This window comes from Salarias fasciatus, unplaced genomic scaffold, assembly GCF_902148845.1.
Source record: "Salarias fasciatus unplaced genomic scaffold, fSalaFa1.1, whole genome shotgun sequence".
Classification (NCBI taxonomy): Eukaryota; Metazoa; Chordata; class Actinopteri; order Blenniiformes; family Blenniidae; genus Salarias; species Salarias fasciatus.
The window spans coordinates 429,283-447,032 of NW_021941386.1; the positions used below are offsets into that span (position 1 = coordinate 429,283).

The 17,750-nt window shown below is 44.7% G+C and overlaps 1 protein-coding gene across 2 annotated transcripts in view; it reads left to right on the forward strand.

Annotated features, from left to right (window-relative positions):
* Positions 1 to 16,733, forward strand: part of LOC115385439 (TSC22 domain family protein 4-like) — a 43,980-nt gene extending 27,247 nt beyond the window's left edge. For both annotated transcript variants that reach the window (XM_030087433.1, XM_030087434.1), the window contains 2 exons: positions 14,317 to 14,368; positions 16,204 to 16,733. In XM_030087433.1, coding sequence (XP_029943293.1) covers positions 14,317 to 14,368; positions 16,204 to 16,380 — 229 coding nt within the window. In that variant the 3' untranslated portion in view covers positions 16,381 to 16,733. The remainder of the gene's footprint in view (positions 1 to 14,316; positions 14,369 to 16,203) is intronic.
* The last annotated feature ends 1,017 nt before the right edge of the window (positions 16,734 to 17,750 follow it).

Here is a 17,750-nt window from a genome sequence, read left to right on the forward strand (position 1 = left end):
GACCATTCAGAGAGCAGAGACAGTGATTGTGAGGAATGAGTCCACAAGAAGAACTGTTATCTCCTTAAGTTTTACTCTGAGGATAACATCTGGACTGGGCTTTCAGGTTCTGATTGGATGCGAGTCCTAGAAATGATCCAATCACAAAGAATCAAGAAAATCCAGAAAGAAAATGTTCATTGTCTCCCCAAAAAAGACGATTGAGAATGGAGTAGGAGGAATCTGGATTTTAGTATGAAGGAAAACCAATATGGACAAAACCAGTATGGATTTTATTGTGAAGAACAAGCAGTCTGGATTATAATGTGAAGACGAACCGGTCTGTACTACAACACAGAGAAGAGCCAGCGTGGATTTTAAAGTAAAGAGGAACCAGTCTCGATCATAAAGTGAAGAAGAAGAAGAAGTCTGGATTATGCAGTAAAGAAGAACCAGTCTAGATTAAAGTGAGGAACTCATCTGGATTGAGCAGCTCTATCCGTCATTCATTGACTGAAGATGAAAAGGATATTTTGGCAGCAACATCCACCATCTGGAGCCTCTGATTCAGACCCACAGCTTTGTCCTCAGCGGCGCCCTCTATCCACCCCACCACTCCCTGTCAGGAGGTTACAGGTTGCTCAGAAGAAACCAGGGACCCCAGTTGCATTGCGAAGCCACATAAAGGTCAAGGGTCACGGCTCAGTTGTCAGGGAGTCCTGGCCAGGTGCCCTGACAATGACATCACATTCCAGTAGGTCTGGAGATCCACTGACCCTGCCCTCCAAAGTGACTCCCTGTGAACCTGAAAACCAAGAGAGGTCTTCCATCAGGTGTCCACCCCCAGGACACACACTCCCTCCTGTCCTCCAACCCTGCTGCTCCTTTTCTGACGGGCGGAGCGCCCAGGCTGCCAACCTGTCCCTGTTACTGTTTTGCCACAGGTAACCATGGTAACCAGGAATCTTCGTCTCTCTCTCTCTCTCTCTGCTCCTGTTTCAAGTGACTGTGAATGGCTCTGATAACATGGCTCTGGGAGAGTGGGGATTTCAGATTTCTACACTTTTCAAATGGATTTTCTTACATGATCAGATGAGTTCGGTGCTTTTGGTTGTCTGTCAGCTGCTTCATGGGCTTGTCGTGTCTGTAGTTTTGTGGAGGATGGTGTCTGTGACACTCCGGCAGGGAGTATGAATTGTGCTGCCGGAGTCAGATGCGACTGTGGAGGAGGTTTTGCTGGCTATAGGAGAGCAGGTCGGGTTTGACAGTCTCCTGTTTGCGTCACACATGAATAGAAGTGGGGTGGTGTTTGTAAAGGTGGAGTCACTCGTTGCTCAGCTGATTGACCATGATCTGCAGGAGTCTCTAATGTCTGCTCCTTCTATTTGGAATGCTGTTAATTCCCACTGAACTCCAGGAGGCAGAGCCTTGGAGGTCTGGAAAGTTTGTGCCATCAGCTTTAAACCTGTTCTACTCAGCTGTGAAGAGCCTAAACTGAAACATTTCCAACTGCTCAGACAGCAAGTCTTCATGTTCCTGGACCCACCTGCTCAGACTCTGGAGCTGATGTTCAGACTCATGTTACATCTTACAGGGGCGACAGCAGCTCAGTTGGTAGAGCAGGTCGTCTTATAACCGGAAGGTTGGCGGTTCGATCCCCGCTCCCGCAGGCGTAAAACTGTCGTTGTGTCCTTGGGCAAGACACTTCACCCACGTTGCCTAGTATGAAAGTTGTGAGAGTGAATGGTTGGTGGTGGTCGGAGGGGCCGATGGCGCAGACTGGCAGCCTCGCCTCCGTCAGTCTGCCCCCCCCCAGGGCAGCTGTGGCTACAGCAGCAGCTTACCACCACCCAGTATAGTGTGAATGAATAATGCAATGTAAAGCGTCTTTGAGTGTCCTGAAAAGCGCTGTATAAAACCAATGCATTATTATCATTATTATTACTATTACAGGAGCATACAAGCACAACATTTCAGACAAATATTCGGGGGCCAGACCATTCAAAGATTTAAATACAAGCAGTCAAATTTTAAATTGAATTCTAAAAGACACAGGGAGCCAATGAAGTGACTGAAGCGCAGGAGTAACATGATCGAAGCGCCTTCTCCCTGTGAGGAGGCGAGCAGCGGCATTCTGTACCAGCTGTAGGTGACAAATGGATGAAGCATCCAGACCATAATATTGGGAATTACAATAATCCAGACGTGCCGTAATGAATGTGTGAATTAATTTTTCCAACTGGTCGGAGGGCAAGTAGGATTTCACTTTGGCGATCAGTCGCAGCTGGAAGCAGCTGGCTTTCACCACAGCACTGATTTGCTTCTCTAGTTTAAAAGAACTGTCGATGATGACGCCGAGGTTCTTTACACAAAAACTGTGAGGAACTCCGAGGTCAAAGGCAGGAACAGGTTCACCAAACACAATTACTTCAGTTTTGTTCTCATTTAGGTTCAGAAAATTAAATTTCAGCCAATCTTTCACTTCCTTCAGGCAATTTTGAAGAGACTGGAATGACCCACTTTCAGATGTGAGCGGCATGTAGATCTGTATGTCATCAGCGAAACAATGAAAGGAAATTTGATGTTTTCTAAAAACTGAGCCAAGTGGCAACAAATATAAAGAAAACAGAGTCGGACCCAGTATAGAGCCCTGGGGAACTCCACACGTAAGCCTAGCTTTGGCTGATGAAAAAGAGCCGACGTTTACAGAGAACTGTCTCCCAGTAAGATATGACCTGAACCATTCCAAAGCAGAGACTTTTATTCCAACACATGATTCCAGCCGCAATAATAAAATCTCATGGTCCACGGTATCAAAGGCTGCAGTGAGATCTAACAGCACCAGGACAGCTGGCTGACCAGAGTCCGTTGTTAAGAGCAGATCATTAAAATTTTTTATCAATGCCGTTTCTGTGCTGTGGCATGATTTAAAACCAGATTGAAATTTTTCTGCAATTTTGTTTAAATTCAAGTGACACTGCAGCTGAGAAAGTACAGCTTTTTTCTAAAACCTTCGACAGAAAGGGCAACTTAGAGATTGGCCTGTAGTTAGACAACACTGAAGGATCCAAGCTGTGCTTTTTTAGGAGGGGTTGAACGACAGCATGTTTAAAAACGTCAGGAACACAGCCTGAGCTCAGTGAAGCATTTATCAGCTTCAGGATGAAGGGTCCGATCACATCAAAAACAGATTTTAAAAGTTTTGGGGGGAGACTGTCAAGTGGACAGTCAGATGGTTTTAGCTTTGGACCACTTGAGAGAGTTCCGACAAAAACACAGGCTCAAAAAGACTGAGAGCCACAGAATCAAGGGAACACCCAGTATCTAAACCAGAACCGGCAGCAGAACATTGAGACCTGATATTTACAATTTTTTCAGTAAAAAAGGAGCAAAACTTTTCACACAGCGTGGCGCTTGGAACGATACCATTAGAAGCAACAGGGTTAACCAGCCTATTCAAAACATTAAATAGAACCTGTGGCCTGTGACTATTGTTGGAAATAAGATTACACATGTATTCCGACTTTGCAGCTTTAACAGCTCGCTGATATTCCGAAAGACAGTTCCTGAGCATTTCCAAGGAAATGTGCAGCCTGTCTTTTTTCCACTTTCTCTCAGCTTGACGGCAGTCAAGGGAAGGGACACATAGGGAAGTGCTTTGATGACACAGCACCTTAAACCACCATCTGCACCTATCCCAACCAGAAACCCTGGGCTGGACTGAGGGCGCAAGCTAAACTCAAGGCTCGCACCACTGCCTTCAACTCAGGAGACCCTGAGGCCTACAAAGCAGTCAGGTACGACCTCAGAAGGACCATCAGGTTTTCGAGAAGGGAATACAGGCAGAAAGTGGAGTCTACCCAGCAGAGCCACGACCCAAGACATGTGTGGCATGGGCAAGCTGTATCACTGACTATCGCTGGGGTATTTACTGACATCTTCAACCTGTCCACTGAGCCAGTCTGTCGTGTCCACCATCTTCAAGACCTCCTTCATCGTTACCATCCCAAAGAACCTCACAGCATCCTGTCCCAATGATTACAGGCCCATAGCACCTACATCTGTCATCATGAAGTGCTTTGAACAGATCATTAAAAGACACAACTCTGGCTCCTGTCCTGACACCCTGGACACCCTGCAGTTTGTGTTTAGAGCAAAGAGGTCTACAGATGACACCATTGCTCCAGCAGTTCACACCTCCCTCAGCCACCTGGAAAGGGAAAACACCTACTTGCGAATGCTCTTCATTGATCACAGCTTGGCATTCAACACTGTTATCCCCTCCAAACTGGTTATCAAGCTCGCCACCCTGGGCCTGCAGAAATCCATCTGCTGCTGGATATGGGACTTTCTCACCAACAGACCACAGGCAGTGAGAATCGACAGTCCTCTCTCCTCCAAACTGGTCCTCAGCACTGGAACACCCCAGGGCTATGTTCTCTGTCCACTCCTGTACTCCCTGTTCACCTTCAATTGTACCGCCAGGCACAGCTCCAACATCATCCTCAAGTAACGCACCACCATCCGACGCCTCATCACCAACAGCAACGAGAGCGCCTTCAGAAATGAGGTGAAATCTCTGACCACCTGGTGTCAGGAAAATAACCTCTCTCTGAACATCAGCAAAACTAAGGAGATGACTGTGGACTTCAGGAGACAGCGGATGGACCAGCTTCCCCTCATCTACATCAACACTGAGGTGGAGCAGGTCAGTGAGGATCTGTCCTGGACACTACACACAGACACTTTGGTAAAGAAAGCCGACAGAGACTCTACTTCCTGAGGAAGATGAGGAAGTTTGGTATGAACACCAGCATCCTTACAAACTTCTACACGTGCCCCATGGAGAGCCTGCTGATAGCAGTCAATAGGGGAGTGGTTTATGATCTTGGTGATAAATGGTGAGATGGTAGAGATGCTGGCATTTGGCAGGACTGAGCAAGGGGTCCGGGGCACAGGTCGGACTTTTTTTTCTGATGACATCCTCCACCTCTTCTTGTGTGACCTGGGCAAAGGAGTAGAGGGGCTGGACAATCTCAGACAGTGAGGCTGCCATTGGGGGAGGGCAGACTGCAGTGGAGGACAGATGCAAGCTGATGTCATTTACGTTTTGTCTGAAGAAAGTGGTGTGCATGTTACACTGTCCTCGGTGGCCTCAGAGTGGGAGGAGGCCTGAGAAGAGGCTATACAGTAGAGAAAAGTTGTTTGGAATTGCCCGGGCTTCTGCAGATTCTCTTTGTGTTCTCTGGATGCCTGCTTGGGAACCGTCAGTCCAGAGGCCTTGAAGCAGCACTCAGGGACATGCCCAACTGCCTTCATCTTTCACAGCTCAGTGGTGTACTAGGGTGCTGTGCAGGAGAAGGAGACTGACTTGGATGCTAAGGGGGCGTGGAGGTCCAGGAGACTGCTTGGGGACTGGTTCTAAGATTCCACTGAGTCAGTAACGGACAGGAGTTCAGTACAGCCAGAGGACAGAAGTTGAAGGTCCAGGCCCAGGGCATTGTTGTTGTTTTTCAGGTTTCAAAGGAACAGTCAAAGGATGGGGGCGCTTACATTTAAGTGCAAGACACTCACAGGAAGAAGCTGTGGACAGTGAAATAGGGGACAACCCTCAGTGCTATTGGTAGATGACAGCTGGGCCACCACTGCGTCCAGTGCTGTGAGCTGCCTCCAAGTAGCTGTAGCTGGGAAGACAGGCTTCATAAAGAGTGGAGTAAACCTTTGGTTGGTGACAGGTTTCTGTCAAAGATAAAGTCTAGTCGTTTCTCCCTGATGTACTCTTCAATCAGGGAGGCTTTATTTTTCATGGACTGAGTTTTGGACAGTTAGAATTTAAGTAATGACTGTGGAATGAATCTTTGTACCAGTCGGAAAACATTGAAGCCCACTCCACACACGCTGGGGTCCAATCCACTTAATGTTTTCAGTGGGAGTGTGGGAGTGTAGAGATCTCATGGTGTTTCCTGTGCTGGAAAGCATCTCACCATGTTTTCCCATGCTGGAGGACAAAGATCTCGCATTGTTTCCTATGCTGGAGTTTGGGGATCTCGTGGTGTTCCCTATGCTGGAGAGCAAATATCTCACTGTGTTCTTCTTTGCTGGAGTTCAAGGACCTCACTGTTTCCTATGTTGGAGTTCAGCAACTTTACCATGTTTTCCTATACTGGAATTCAGAGATCTTGTGGTTTTCCCTATGCTGGAGAGCAAAGATCTGACTGTTTCCAATGCTGGAGAGCAGACATCTTGCTGTGTTTCTTGTGCTGGAGTTCAGAGATCTGGCGGTGTTTCCTCTGTTGATAGTTTCTGATGTGACCTGAACATCATGGGGACAAAGTTCTGGAAACAATAATGGTAGGGAGGAAAGTTGTCTGTCCAGGTGAGGAGGTTATTCTTGGTTCCAGGGAACCCTTTCCAGTTGGATCGATGTTTATGGCTGGAAGCAAATTGCAGCAGGTAGGTGGCGAACTATCTAGCTACCAACGTATAAGTGGAGAATCTGAACCCAGAGGGCCAGAATAAAGAGCTCTCGGGAGCTTAAAAGTACAGAGGCAGCATCAAATGATCCAAATGAGGAAAAAGCAGGAATAAAGATAATGATAGGTGGGGAAGTGGCAAACACACAATGCCAGCATCCTCTTCTCACCTCACCTCTTGTGTCTCGTAATTCGCTCAAAAGGTTTTTATAAATACTCCAAATGATGTTCATGTTTTGAAGGAAGTATTGTATGCTTATGAAAAAGCTGCATTCGCACTGGTGAACTGGGCAACGAATGAGACGTTACTGATCGGGCAGTGGCAGGGTAGAATGGTACCCTCTCTGCCGGACAGTGGCAGGGTAGAATGGTACCCTCTCTGCCGGACAGTGGCAGGGTAGAATGGTACCCTCTCCACCTGGCAGTGGCAGAGTAGAATAGTACCCTCTTCCCCTGGCAGTGGCAGAGTATAATGGTACCCTCTCCCCCTGTCAGTGGTTAGGGTAGAACGGTACCCTCTTCCCCTGGCAGTGGCAGAGTAGAACAGTACCCTCTCCCCCTGGCAGTGGCAGGGTAGAATGGTGCCCTCTCTGCCTGGCAGTGGCAGAGTAGAACAGTACCCTCTCTGCCTGGCAGTGGCAGGGTAGAATGGTACCCTCTTCCCCTGGCAGTGGCAGGGTAGAACGGTACCCTCTCTGCCTGGCAGTGGCAGAGTAGAATGGTACCCTCTCCACCTGGCAGTGGCAGAGTAGAACGGTACCCTCTCCACCTGGCAGTGGCAGGGTAGAACGGTACCCTCTCCACCTGGCAGTGGCAGGGTAGAACGGTACCCTCTCCACCTGGCAGTGGCAGGGTAGAACGGTACCCTCTCCACCTGGCAGTGGCAGAGTAGAACGGTACCCTCTTCCTGTGGCAGTGGCAGGGTAGAACGGTACCCTCTCCACCTGGCAGTGGCAGGGTAGAACGGTACCCTCTCAGCCTGCCAGCGTCAGAGTAGAACAGTACCCTCTTCCTGTGGCAGTGGCACAGTAGAACAGTACCCTCTCCCCCTGGCAGTGGCAGGGTAGAATGGTACCATCTTCCCCTGGCAGTGGCAGGGTAGAACGGTACCCTCTCTGCCTGGCAGTGGCAGAGTAGAACAGTACCCTCTCCCCCTTGCAGTGGCAGGGTAGAATGGTACCATCTTCTCCTGGCAGTGGCAGGGTAGAACGGTACCCTCTCTGCCTGGCAGTGGCAGAGTAGAATGGTACCCTCTCCCCCTGGCAGTGGCAGGGTAGAATGGTACCATCTTCCCCTGGCAGTGGCAGGGTAGAACAGTGCCCTCTTCCCGTGGCAGTGGCAGAGTAGAATGGTACCCTCTCAGCCTGCCAGCGTCAGAGTAGAACAGTACCCTCTTCCTGTGGCAGTGGCAGAGTAGAACAGTGCCCTCTTCCCGTGGCAGTGGCAGAGTAGAATGGTACCCTCTCCCCCTGGCAGTGGCAGGGTAGAATGGTACCCTCTTCCCCTGGCAGTGGCAGAGTAGAACGGTACCCTCTCCCCCTGGCAGTGGCAGGGTAGAATGGTACCCTCTCAGCCTGCCAGTGTCAGAGTCGAACAGTACCCTCTTTGCCGGGCAGTGGCAGGGTAGTAGAATTGTACCCTCTCCGCCTGGCAGTGGCAGGGTAGAACGGTACCTTCCTGCCTCGCAGTGGCAGCATAGAACAGTATCGTCTTTGTATACCGGATTCTCTTAGTGGAAATAGTTCCTCCCTCAGTTTTCTTGTAGGGATCGAACCCTTTTTATAAACAATGTGTTCACCCCAACTCTTTGGCACAGACTATTTTCTGGGTTCTGAGCAGGGTTTAAAGATTCCAGGTGGACTGAAGTTCTGGGTCCAGGCTATACGAACAGAAGTCAAAGGGTTTGAGGGCAAATGTTTATTTTGCAATCAAATTGAAATCTACTTTTATTTATTAGTTAAATGTCCTGGTTTGTGTTATTTGATCTTCTATGAAGCAGTTTTCAGGGGTGAGGAGAATTCTCTTTTCCCTTTTGTGTCTTTCATGTACCTTTTTTGATTCCCCTATGTTTTTTCGCCCATGTCAAGCACCTTTAAAGGGCTGCCGGGGCAGAAATTAAATTTCCCCTTGTCTGATTAATCAAGGCATAATTTATTGGACCCAAATATTGTGTCAGGCACGTTGTGACGTCATGTCCGGTTGCGACAGGTGAGCGTACTAGAGCGGAGCTCCACAAACGATCAAGGAGAATTAGTTAATTCTTTACAGATTTGATCGCATTCTAGAATATGTGACAACATTAAAGTGAAACGAAAACGGAGAATTAAGGATAAGGTGACTGAAGTGGCTCGATAACGGGAGGAAAGAAAAAGGGGAAAAAGAATCTGATTGATCATTCAAGTTTACCGGAGGACACACCTGTGCCAAATCCGAGCTCTCAGGTAACAATGGCAACTCTCGAAGATACTTCTGAAGAAAATCAGAGTGGATTATTGACTGCAATGCGATCTATTATACGAGAGGAGATAACTGCTGCAATCAATGCACTCCAGCCGCAAATTACATCGGTGAAAGCAGAAATGAAACAATGTAACGAGAGGCTCGCCCATGCGGAGGAGCGCATTGCAGTGCTGGAGACGTCAAAACAGCAACTTGAAAGTGAGAATGTGAAGCTGAAAGAAAAAGTGAAGAAGTTGGAGGACAACGTGGAAAAGTTGGAAGTACAAAGCCGCAGATATAATGTGCGAGTTTTTGGACTGAAACAGAATGTGGAAAAAGGCAACCCAACTGGATATATGGCAGAACTTTTGAAAACTGTCTTTAAAGGGAAACTTCCAGAGGAGCCGGTGGTGGAAGTGGCCCACAGAGTCGGACAAGCCAATATATCCGGAGAAAGAGCCATGATCGTCAGATTGCAGAAACAGCCGACACGTGAAGCCATTCTAAAGCTGGCGAAAGAAGAAGGAGAAATCGTCTTCGAAGGTATGAAAGTGAGGATATTTCCTGATCTGACAGCTGCGGTTGCCAAACAAAGAGCCCAGTTCAAGGATATAAGAAAAAAGCTGCGAGAGCAGAAAATCAGAAATGGCATAATTCATCCAGCCACTCTCATCGTCACCTACAATGATGACAAGAAATACTTTAAGGATTCCAAGAGCGCAGAGATGTACTTCAACACCGTGATCAAACCTACCTGACTCTGTGTGTGTGTGTGTGTGTGTGTGTGGGGGTGTGTGTGTGTGGTGTGTGTGTGTGAGAGAATGAGTGTGTGTGTGTGTGTGTGTGCGTGTGTGCGCGTGTGTGTGCGAGAGAGTGTGTGAGAGAATGAGTGAGTGTGCGGGAATGGGTGTGAGCGTGTGTGACAGCGCGCTGCCTCCTCCCTCTCTCCTCGTATCTCCGCATATGCGTGAATGAATGTGGAAGTATCCCCGTGCCCCTGGTCATCCTGTCCCTTACTGTATTCCCATATCTACTCTTTAAACATCGGCCAGGGTTCAAGCTATCCTGTCCAGTCCACCTTGGACCTCTAGAACATTGTAAGAGACACCTGAATTAAAAGAAAAAAAAAAAAAAAAAACTGGACTGAAAAAAATGCTTTCCTAGTATTGTAAGGACTATGAACCCTCTGTGGACCCTCTTCCCACTCCCTATTCGCCCTTTCCTGAAAGCCGGTTCAGATCATCTGCCTATGGACATTATCGGTATGGTAATGTGATTTTTTTGTTTTGAAGACTTGAAAATTAATTTAGATTGGAAATGAAAAAGATGGGGAATGAGTAATGTCAGCCTTTTGGGAAAGTAATGTAATTTCATTTGAGTTTTGGTTGAGTGGTTGGAATGAAGGGGAGAGAGAGGAAGAGAAAGGAGAAAAAGAGGGATATATGTGAGGGAATAGAAGATGACACAAAGGTAGAAAAAGAAAAAGGAGAAAGAATAATGTGTAAGAGAATAATGGAACAATATTCTTAGATTAAATTAAATAGTAACTTTCTGTGCTAATAATCTTAGTAAAGGAACAAGGTTAAGAGTAAAGAAATAAAGATCAAAAATAAAGAAATTAATAAAAGTTATGTGGTAAAATCATGTGGATCTCAGCTTACTTTAAGCTTCCAGATATGGACAATTTAAGTGTCAATGCAAGGCTTCATGTTCAGAATTATTTCATTGTATGTTTGATAGTTTATGTTTTGTATGTAGTTAAGTGTTGTAGAGAAAGCTCCAGAACAGGTTGGTCAGATGATCAAGAAGGTTATCCATCAATTACGTAATGTTGGGACACACTAAACTGCCAAAAAAAGGATTGAAAATAGCCCATATAAATATATGCAGCATTAGAAATAAAATAACAGAGATTACAGGAATACTAATGAGATATCAGTTGCATATCTTAGCAATATCAGAAACACATTTAGACTCAACCTTTGAGGATTCAGTTGTGAATATACAAGGATATAATATAGTTAGGAAAGATAGAAATGCATTTGGAGGAGGAGTCGCTCTCTTCATTCAGGATCATCTGCCAGTGAGAATTAGGAATGATTTAATGCTGCTGGAAGTAGAAGCATTATGGCTGCAAATACATTTATCTCATTTAAAACCTCTGTTAATAGGATGCTGCTATCGACCACCAAGCTCAAATAATTTACATCTTGAGATGGTGTGTGACATGCTAGAAAATGCATGTAATTCAGGTTTTGAAACTTACTTCATGGGGGACTTGAACATAGATTGGCAGGGAACCTGCTCAATGAGAAATAAGCTTCAGTGTATTGCAGGTGCGTGTGGACTCATCCAGGTAGTAGATAAACCGACTAGAATAACGATGAAAAGAGATGGCACACTAACATCATCCTGTATTGATCATATTTTTACCAACGCAGCTGAACTATGTTCAAAAGTTATATCAGTACCTGCTGGCTGCAGTGATCATAATTTAGTGGCACTTGCTAGAAGAACTAAAATGCCAAAGCCAGGTGCGAAGGTAATTATGAAAAGATCATTTAAGAACTTTGATCAGGTCAAATTTAGAGAGGATGTAAGTGGGCGATGCTGGTCAGAAGTTTTAATGGAAACCAATCCAGACTCAGCGCTGATGAAGTTCAACCATGTGTTTATGAAAGTGGTGGAGAAACATGCGCCAATGAAGAAGTTTACTGTCAGAAGCATCAATACACCGTGGCTGGATAATGAATTAAAAGAATATATGATGGAACGAAATCAAGCTAAATTAATAGCTAGTAGGTCTAATTTTAAATCAGACTGGCAAGTGTACCGTAAATTGAGGAACTTTGTCACCAAATTAAATACAAAGAAAAAGAAATTATATTATGAAAAGAGGATAAACGAGATAAAGAATGATAGTAAGAAAGTATGGAGTGCACTTAACAGTCTGATGGGAAAGAATCATCGACCTACTCCATCTTTTTTGGAGACAGAAGGATATTTTCTCACCAAACCAACCGAGATAGCAAAGTACCTCAATAATTATTTTATTAAAAAAATAAATAATTTAAGAAATAGCTTTCAAGACATGGCTAATGAATCATCATATTCATTAATAAGAGATAAAATAATGTTAGGGAAAAATTGCAAATTTAACTTTGATACTGTAAATATTAGTTATATAGAAAATATGTTGAGAAATTGTAAAGATAAGCCACCAGGTATTGATGGGTTGGACGGTAGACTTCTAAAAATGGTGGCTGATTTGATTGCCCCAGTCATCTGTCATATTATTAACCAAAGTTTGATAGAAATGTTGTGTCCTCAAGAATGGAAAAAGGCAAAAATAACACCACTGCCAAAGAATGCAAAACAGTCATTTTCTGGACCTAATAGTGGTCCTATAAGTCTACTGCCTGTGTTAAGTAAAATAATGGAGACTGTGGTCTGTGAGCAAATTAGAACTTATTTTTCCTTAAATAATTTAACCACAGATTACCAACATGCATACAGGAAAGGCCGCTCCACAGCGACTGCCCTAGCTCAGATGGCAGATGATTGGTTAATGGATATAGAACAAAAGAAATTAGTAGGAGCAGTTATGCTGGACTTTACAGCTGCTTTTGATATTATTGACCATGAAATATTGATTAAAAAGTTAGAATGTTCTGGGTTTTCACAGTCATCAATATTATGGTTGGAAAGTTATTTAACAAATAGAAAACAACAGGTTTTTTTCAATGGCAGTTACTCTGATGAGAGGGAGGTCAGCTGTGGAGTGCCTCAAGGGAGCTGTTTGGGGCCGTTATTATATACAATCTATACAAATGATTTACCACTAGTACTAGATAAGGCTACTGTATCAATGTATGCAGATGACTCTACAATCTGGTTGTCGGCACCTAAATGCTCAGAGCTAAATACGTCCCTACAGCAGGAAGTGCTATCTGTGGTGGAATGGATAAGGAAAAATAAGTTGATACTTAATGTATTGAAGACAAACAGTATTATATTTGGTACAACATATACTTTACAAGAACAGCCTGAATTGAATCTTTTTATAAATAATGTGCCTGTAAAACAAGTACAAGAAACAAAATGACTTGGTGTTGTGTTAGATAATAGATTACCATGGACTAGACATACTGATAAGATGGTATCCAGGATGGGAAGTGCTGTTTCTGTTGTGAAAAGGTGTGCAGCTTGCATGTCACTAAGTGTAATTAAACTAGTCTTGCAATCTCTAGTATTATCAGTTCTGGACTACTGTCCAGTAATCTGGTCTGGTACGTCACAAGAAAATATAAAAAAGTTGCAAATTGTACAAAATAGAGCAGCAAGAATAGCTTTGCATTGTGGTTACAGAACAAATATCATAGCTATGCACAAGTGTTTGGACTGGTTACTGGTAAAGGAAAGATTATTGTATTCGTTACTGGTTTTCTTTAGAAACATTTTAATCACAAAAAAACCATCAATCTTGTATAAAAATGTATATTTTAGTTCAGCTAGACATAGCTATGCAACCAGACATGCTACCAGAGGAAATTTTACATTACCTAAATCAAAAACAAATACAGTTAAAGGAATGGTTATGTATAGAGCTATGCAAGAATGGAATAAACTACCAGAAAATATTGCACAAGAAAACAGCAAAATAATTTTCAAGAAGTTGGTCAAAAAACACCTGTGTATGATAGAGACTTAATATGGGTCAACTGGAATTACAAATATTACTTAAAATTGCACCTTTGCAAAAGAAATGGTTCCTGGCATAAACAGTAAATAAATGGGTGACTGTCAAATCTGATTTGAATTTTAATTGTTACATCAGGGTTTTTGCTTCAAGGGTGTTTAGGTGTAAGATGGAAGGGCAAAAGAGATTTGAGTTTTTGTGTGACCAATGTGCATAATATGTGTGGATCTACATAGATATGATATGTGAATGTTGTGTATCTCTACTGACCGAGGAGCGGTCTTGTATTGTTTGTTTGTTGTTATGTTATGTATTTGTTTGTGTTTTTGTTTTTGGAATTTGTATATGGATTATTTTGTAGATAATGTGGCTGCTTTGACACATTGTGAAGATGTTGTATGGACCCCAGGAAGAATAGCTTTGGCATTGCCATGCTAATGGGGATCCAAATAAATCAAATCAAATCAAATCAGGAAAAAGTGAACAACAAATCAAAAATGTCATTTTGGGGTCTGTAAAGCTGTCCATCTCCTGGGAAGAACTGAGAACAGAACACAAACAGATTGGACTCAGTACTGAGTTTGAAAAAGCTTTTTCAGGTTCCACTGAGAATCAAACAAAGTTGAAAATGCTCTGTGTTGTTGGTGAGGATGGAAAAGCCATCTGCTAACCTTAACTTGTGTCGTACCTCTGTCTCTCTCTCACTTGTCTGTCATTGTCTCCCAGTGGTTCCTGTAACAGTCTGCTGTCCATTGACACAAAGGTAGAACAGGCCATGGTGAGTTATGTTATTTTTTTCCCCTCTGTGTCTTAATGTCTCCTTGTGGCTCTGTACCTCTTCCTGAATATGCCTCTGTTTGTCTGTCTTTTATTCTGTGTCTCTGTATCTTAATGTCTGTTTGCATCTGTTTCTTCCCTTTTTCAATTTTATTTTTTGTAACATCTTTATTTCTATTTTGCCTTCTTTCCCTGCATCTTTGTGAATTTGTGTCTTTAAAGGGGCTGTATCATGAAAAATTCATTTTTTGTATGTTTCAACCTTGTCATATAGTTATTTACTCATCAAAAACACCCCCAAAGCGGGTTTTTCCTTCGTGTCCGTGTTTGAGCTTCCCTTATTTTTCTCCTGCTCAGAGAGGCAGCCCCTCCCATACCCGTGAAAACGCTCTGTCTGCTCTTAGGGCGAATCCCAATTCTCTGCTTAATCCTCAATCTTACTCCTCATTCCTCAAAAAGCGCGCTCCCGTGAAGTTAAGTGCTGTCACATTCCTAAACAAGTTGAGGAAAGGAGCGAGACTAAGGGACGTTATCTCCCTTAATTTTGAGATTCTACGAGACCTACCTTGGAGTTAAGGAGAATCCAGAATGCTTGTTAAATAGTTCGTTTTGCTGTTATTTTATTAATAAAAAATGGTGTATATTACTTTGGGAGTAGTTGTATTAACTTTCTATCACAGATAATATTTACAAAGGCTATTTAGAAAGAAATCAAGAAAATTCATTTGAATGCATTTATTAACAAGGTCACACATGCAAAATGTTAAACTTTTCTAATGCAGGGTGCAGTACTGACAGTTATAAAGGGCGTTGTTATGGATCATTGACTGAAATTATCACTGCTGCCACCACCCCCCCCCCCCCCCCCCCCCCCCCCCCCACCACCACCACCACCACCGCGCTAAATTCTGCAGCGCCTTGACAACGGAGAGGGGGAAAAAAACAGCGGTCCACGCGTGTGCGCTCTCTCTCTCCTTCGGACGGTCCAAAGAAGCGTCGCGCTAGCCCCTAGCCCCCTCCCGACGGTCCAAAAACTCCCCGCCGCGCGCTCCCCCCTGGCTAAACTTTTTTCCTACAGGAAACGCTGCACTTCTTTCGGCTTTCTTCTACCCTCTTGCACAGTGCTGCCCCCTGTGGTCCAAGGACGTAACTGTCTTTAAGGGTTGTCCCATTTCCAAGTGACATTACATTCCTTAACACTTGTTTTTAGGAGGCACTTAATTTGAGACTGAGGATCAAGGTTGAGGAGTGAGGATTAAGCAGAGAATTGGGATTGGGCCTTAGTGATGTCAGTAGGAGAAGAGCCCGCCTGAGCCCGCCCCCCCTCCCCTGCAGGCCCTCGGTCGTGGAAAGGCTGAGCCAATCAGCGTTGCCACTTTCTGTATCTCTGATTACGGAGATAAACTTTAACCATCGTCTGAAAGCAACAGTCAAGCAAGAGCAAAAGTCTGCGCTTGGTGAGTTTCTAACAGGAGACACGTTTTTGTGTGTCTGTGCATGTAGAGAAGCTAGAGCTGAAGAGCTAAAGCTAACTCTTGGAGAAGCTAACGCGTGACGTATTTGTTTTGAAGCGCTGATTGGTTGAAGTAGCTGTCAGTCAAAGTCCACAGGGGGAGAGGCGGGACTTCAGTGAAACAGAGCGTTTTCTCTTCCGGGTTTCAGAATTGGCCCCAGAAAATCTTTTATTTCACACAAAATGACTTTTCCTTAGCGCCAAAAATAAACTATGACCATGTAAAGTCCTATACTAGGGTTTGGACGAGCTAAAGAAGCAGGATACAGCCCCTTTAAATCTACTGTGCTGTCATCCCTTGTTTGTTCATTTGTGTCTTTCAGGACCTGGTGAAGAATCACCTGATGTTGGCTGTGAGGGAAGAGGTGGAGCTTCTGAGGGAGCGAATCAGAGAGCTGCAAGAGAAGAACCAGGAACTGGAGAGAGAGAACCACATCCTGAGAGCACTGACGCACAACATGACAACACAACACAACAGGAGAGAGAGAACCACATCCTGAGAGCACTGACGCACAACATGACAACACAACACAACAGGAGAGAGAGAACCACATCCTGAGAGCACTGACGCACAACATGACAACACAACACAACAGGAGAGAGAGAACCACATCCTGAGAGCACTGACGCACAACATGACAACACAACACAACTGGAGAGAGAGAACCACATCCTGAGAGCACTGACGCACAACATGACAACACAACACAACAGGAGAGAGAGAACCACATCCTGAGAGCACTGACGCACAACATGACAAGACAACAGGGCATGACACAACTTGTGTCACACAATATACCACTGACCCAACATAATACAACACAAAACTTAACATACAACACAACACATAAGAAAATACAAACACAGTGCAGAAAAAATGATGACTGTGGTCTAATAAATGAGTAGAAACAGCTCGATAAGTGTCTTTCTGTGTGTCCCTCTCTCAGTGTGTCAGTTGTGTGTCAGTTGTGTGTCCCTCTCTCAGTGTGTCAGTTGTGTGTCAGTTGTGTGTCCCTCTCTCAGTGTGTCAGTTGTGTGTCAGTTGTGTGTCCCTCTCTCATTGTGTCAGTTGTGTGTCAGTTGTGTGTCCCTCTCTCATTGTGTCAGTTGTGTGTCAGTTGTGTGTCCCTCTCTCAGTGTGTCAGTTGTGTGTCAGTTGTGTGTCCCTCTCTCAGTGTGTCAGTTGTGTGTCAGTTGTGTGTCCCTCTCTCAGTGTGTCAGTTGTGTGTCAGTTGTGTGTCCCTCTGTCAGTGTGTCAGTTGTGTGTCAGTTGTGTGTCCCTCTGTCAGTGTGTCAGTTGTGTGTCAGTTGTGTGTCCCTCTCTCAGTGTGTCAGTTGTGTGTCAGTTGTGTGTCCCTCTCTCGGTGTGTCAGTTGTTGTCTTGTTGTCCTGACAGGACTGAAGCTACGGACAGTGGGGTTTGACGCTGTGCATGCTGGGAGATATTTAGCTTGTTGGACTTCTCACATCACCTTTGAGTTTGAGGGAAAACAAAAACAGAAAGGAAATGCATTAATCCCTCATCCAACACACCAACACACCCCGCCCCCTGTGAGACACACACACACACACACACACACACACACACGCGCGCGCGCGCAGACAAAAACAATGTTGAAAATAACAATAGGATTAAAACATGATGTCTTTGCCTTGATGTCTGTCTGACTGTCTCTCTCTCGCTGTCTGACTCAGTCTGTCTCTCTGTCTCGCTGTCTGTCTCTCTGATTGTCTCTCTGTCTGACTCACTGTCTGACTGTCTGTTTATCTCACTGTCTGTCTCGCTGTCTGTCTCGCTGTCTGTCTCGCTGTCATGCCGTCTGTCCATCGTTGTCTCTGTCTGTGGCTACAGTCTGGCTGTGATTTTGTC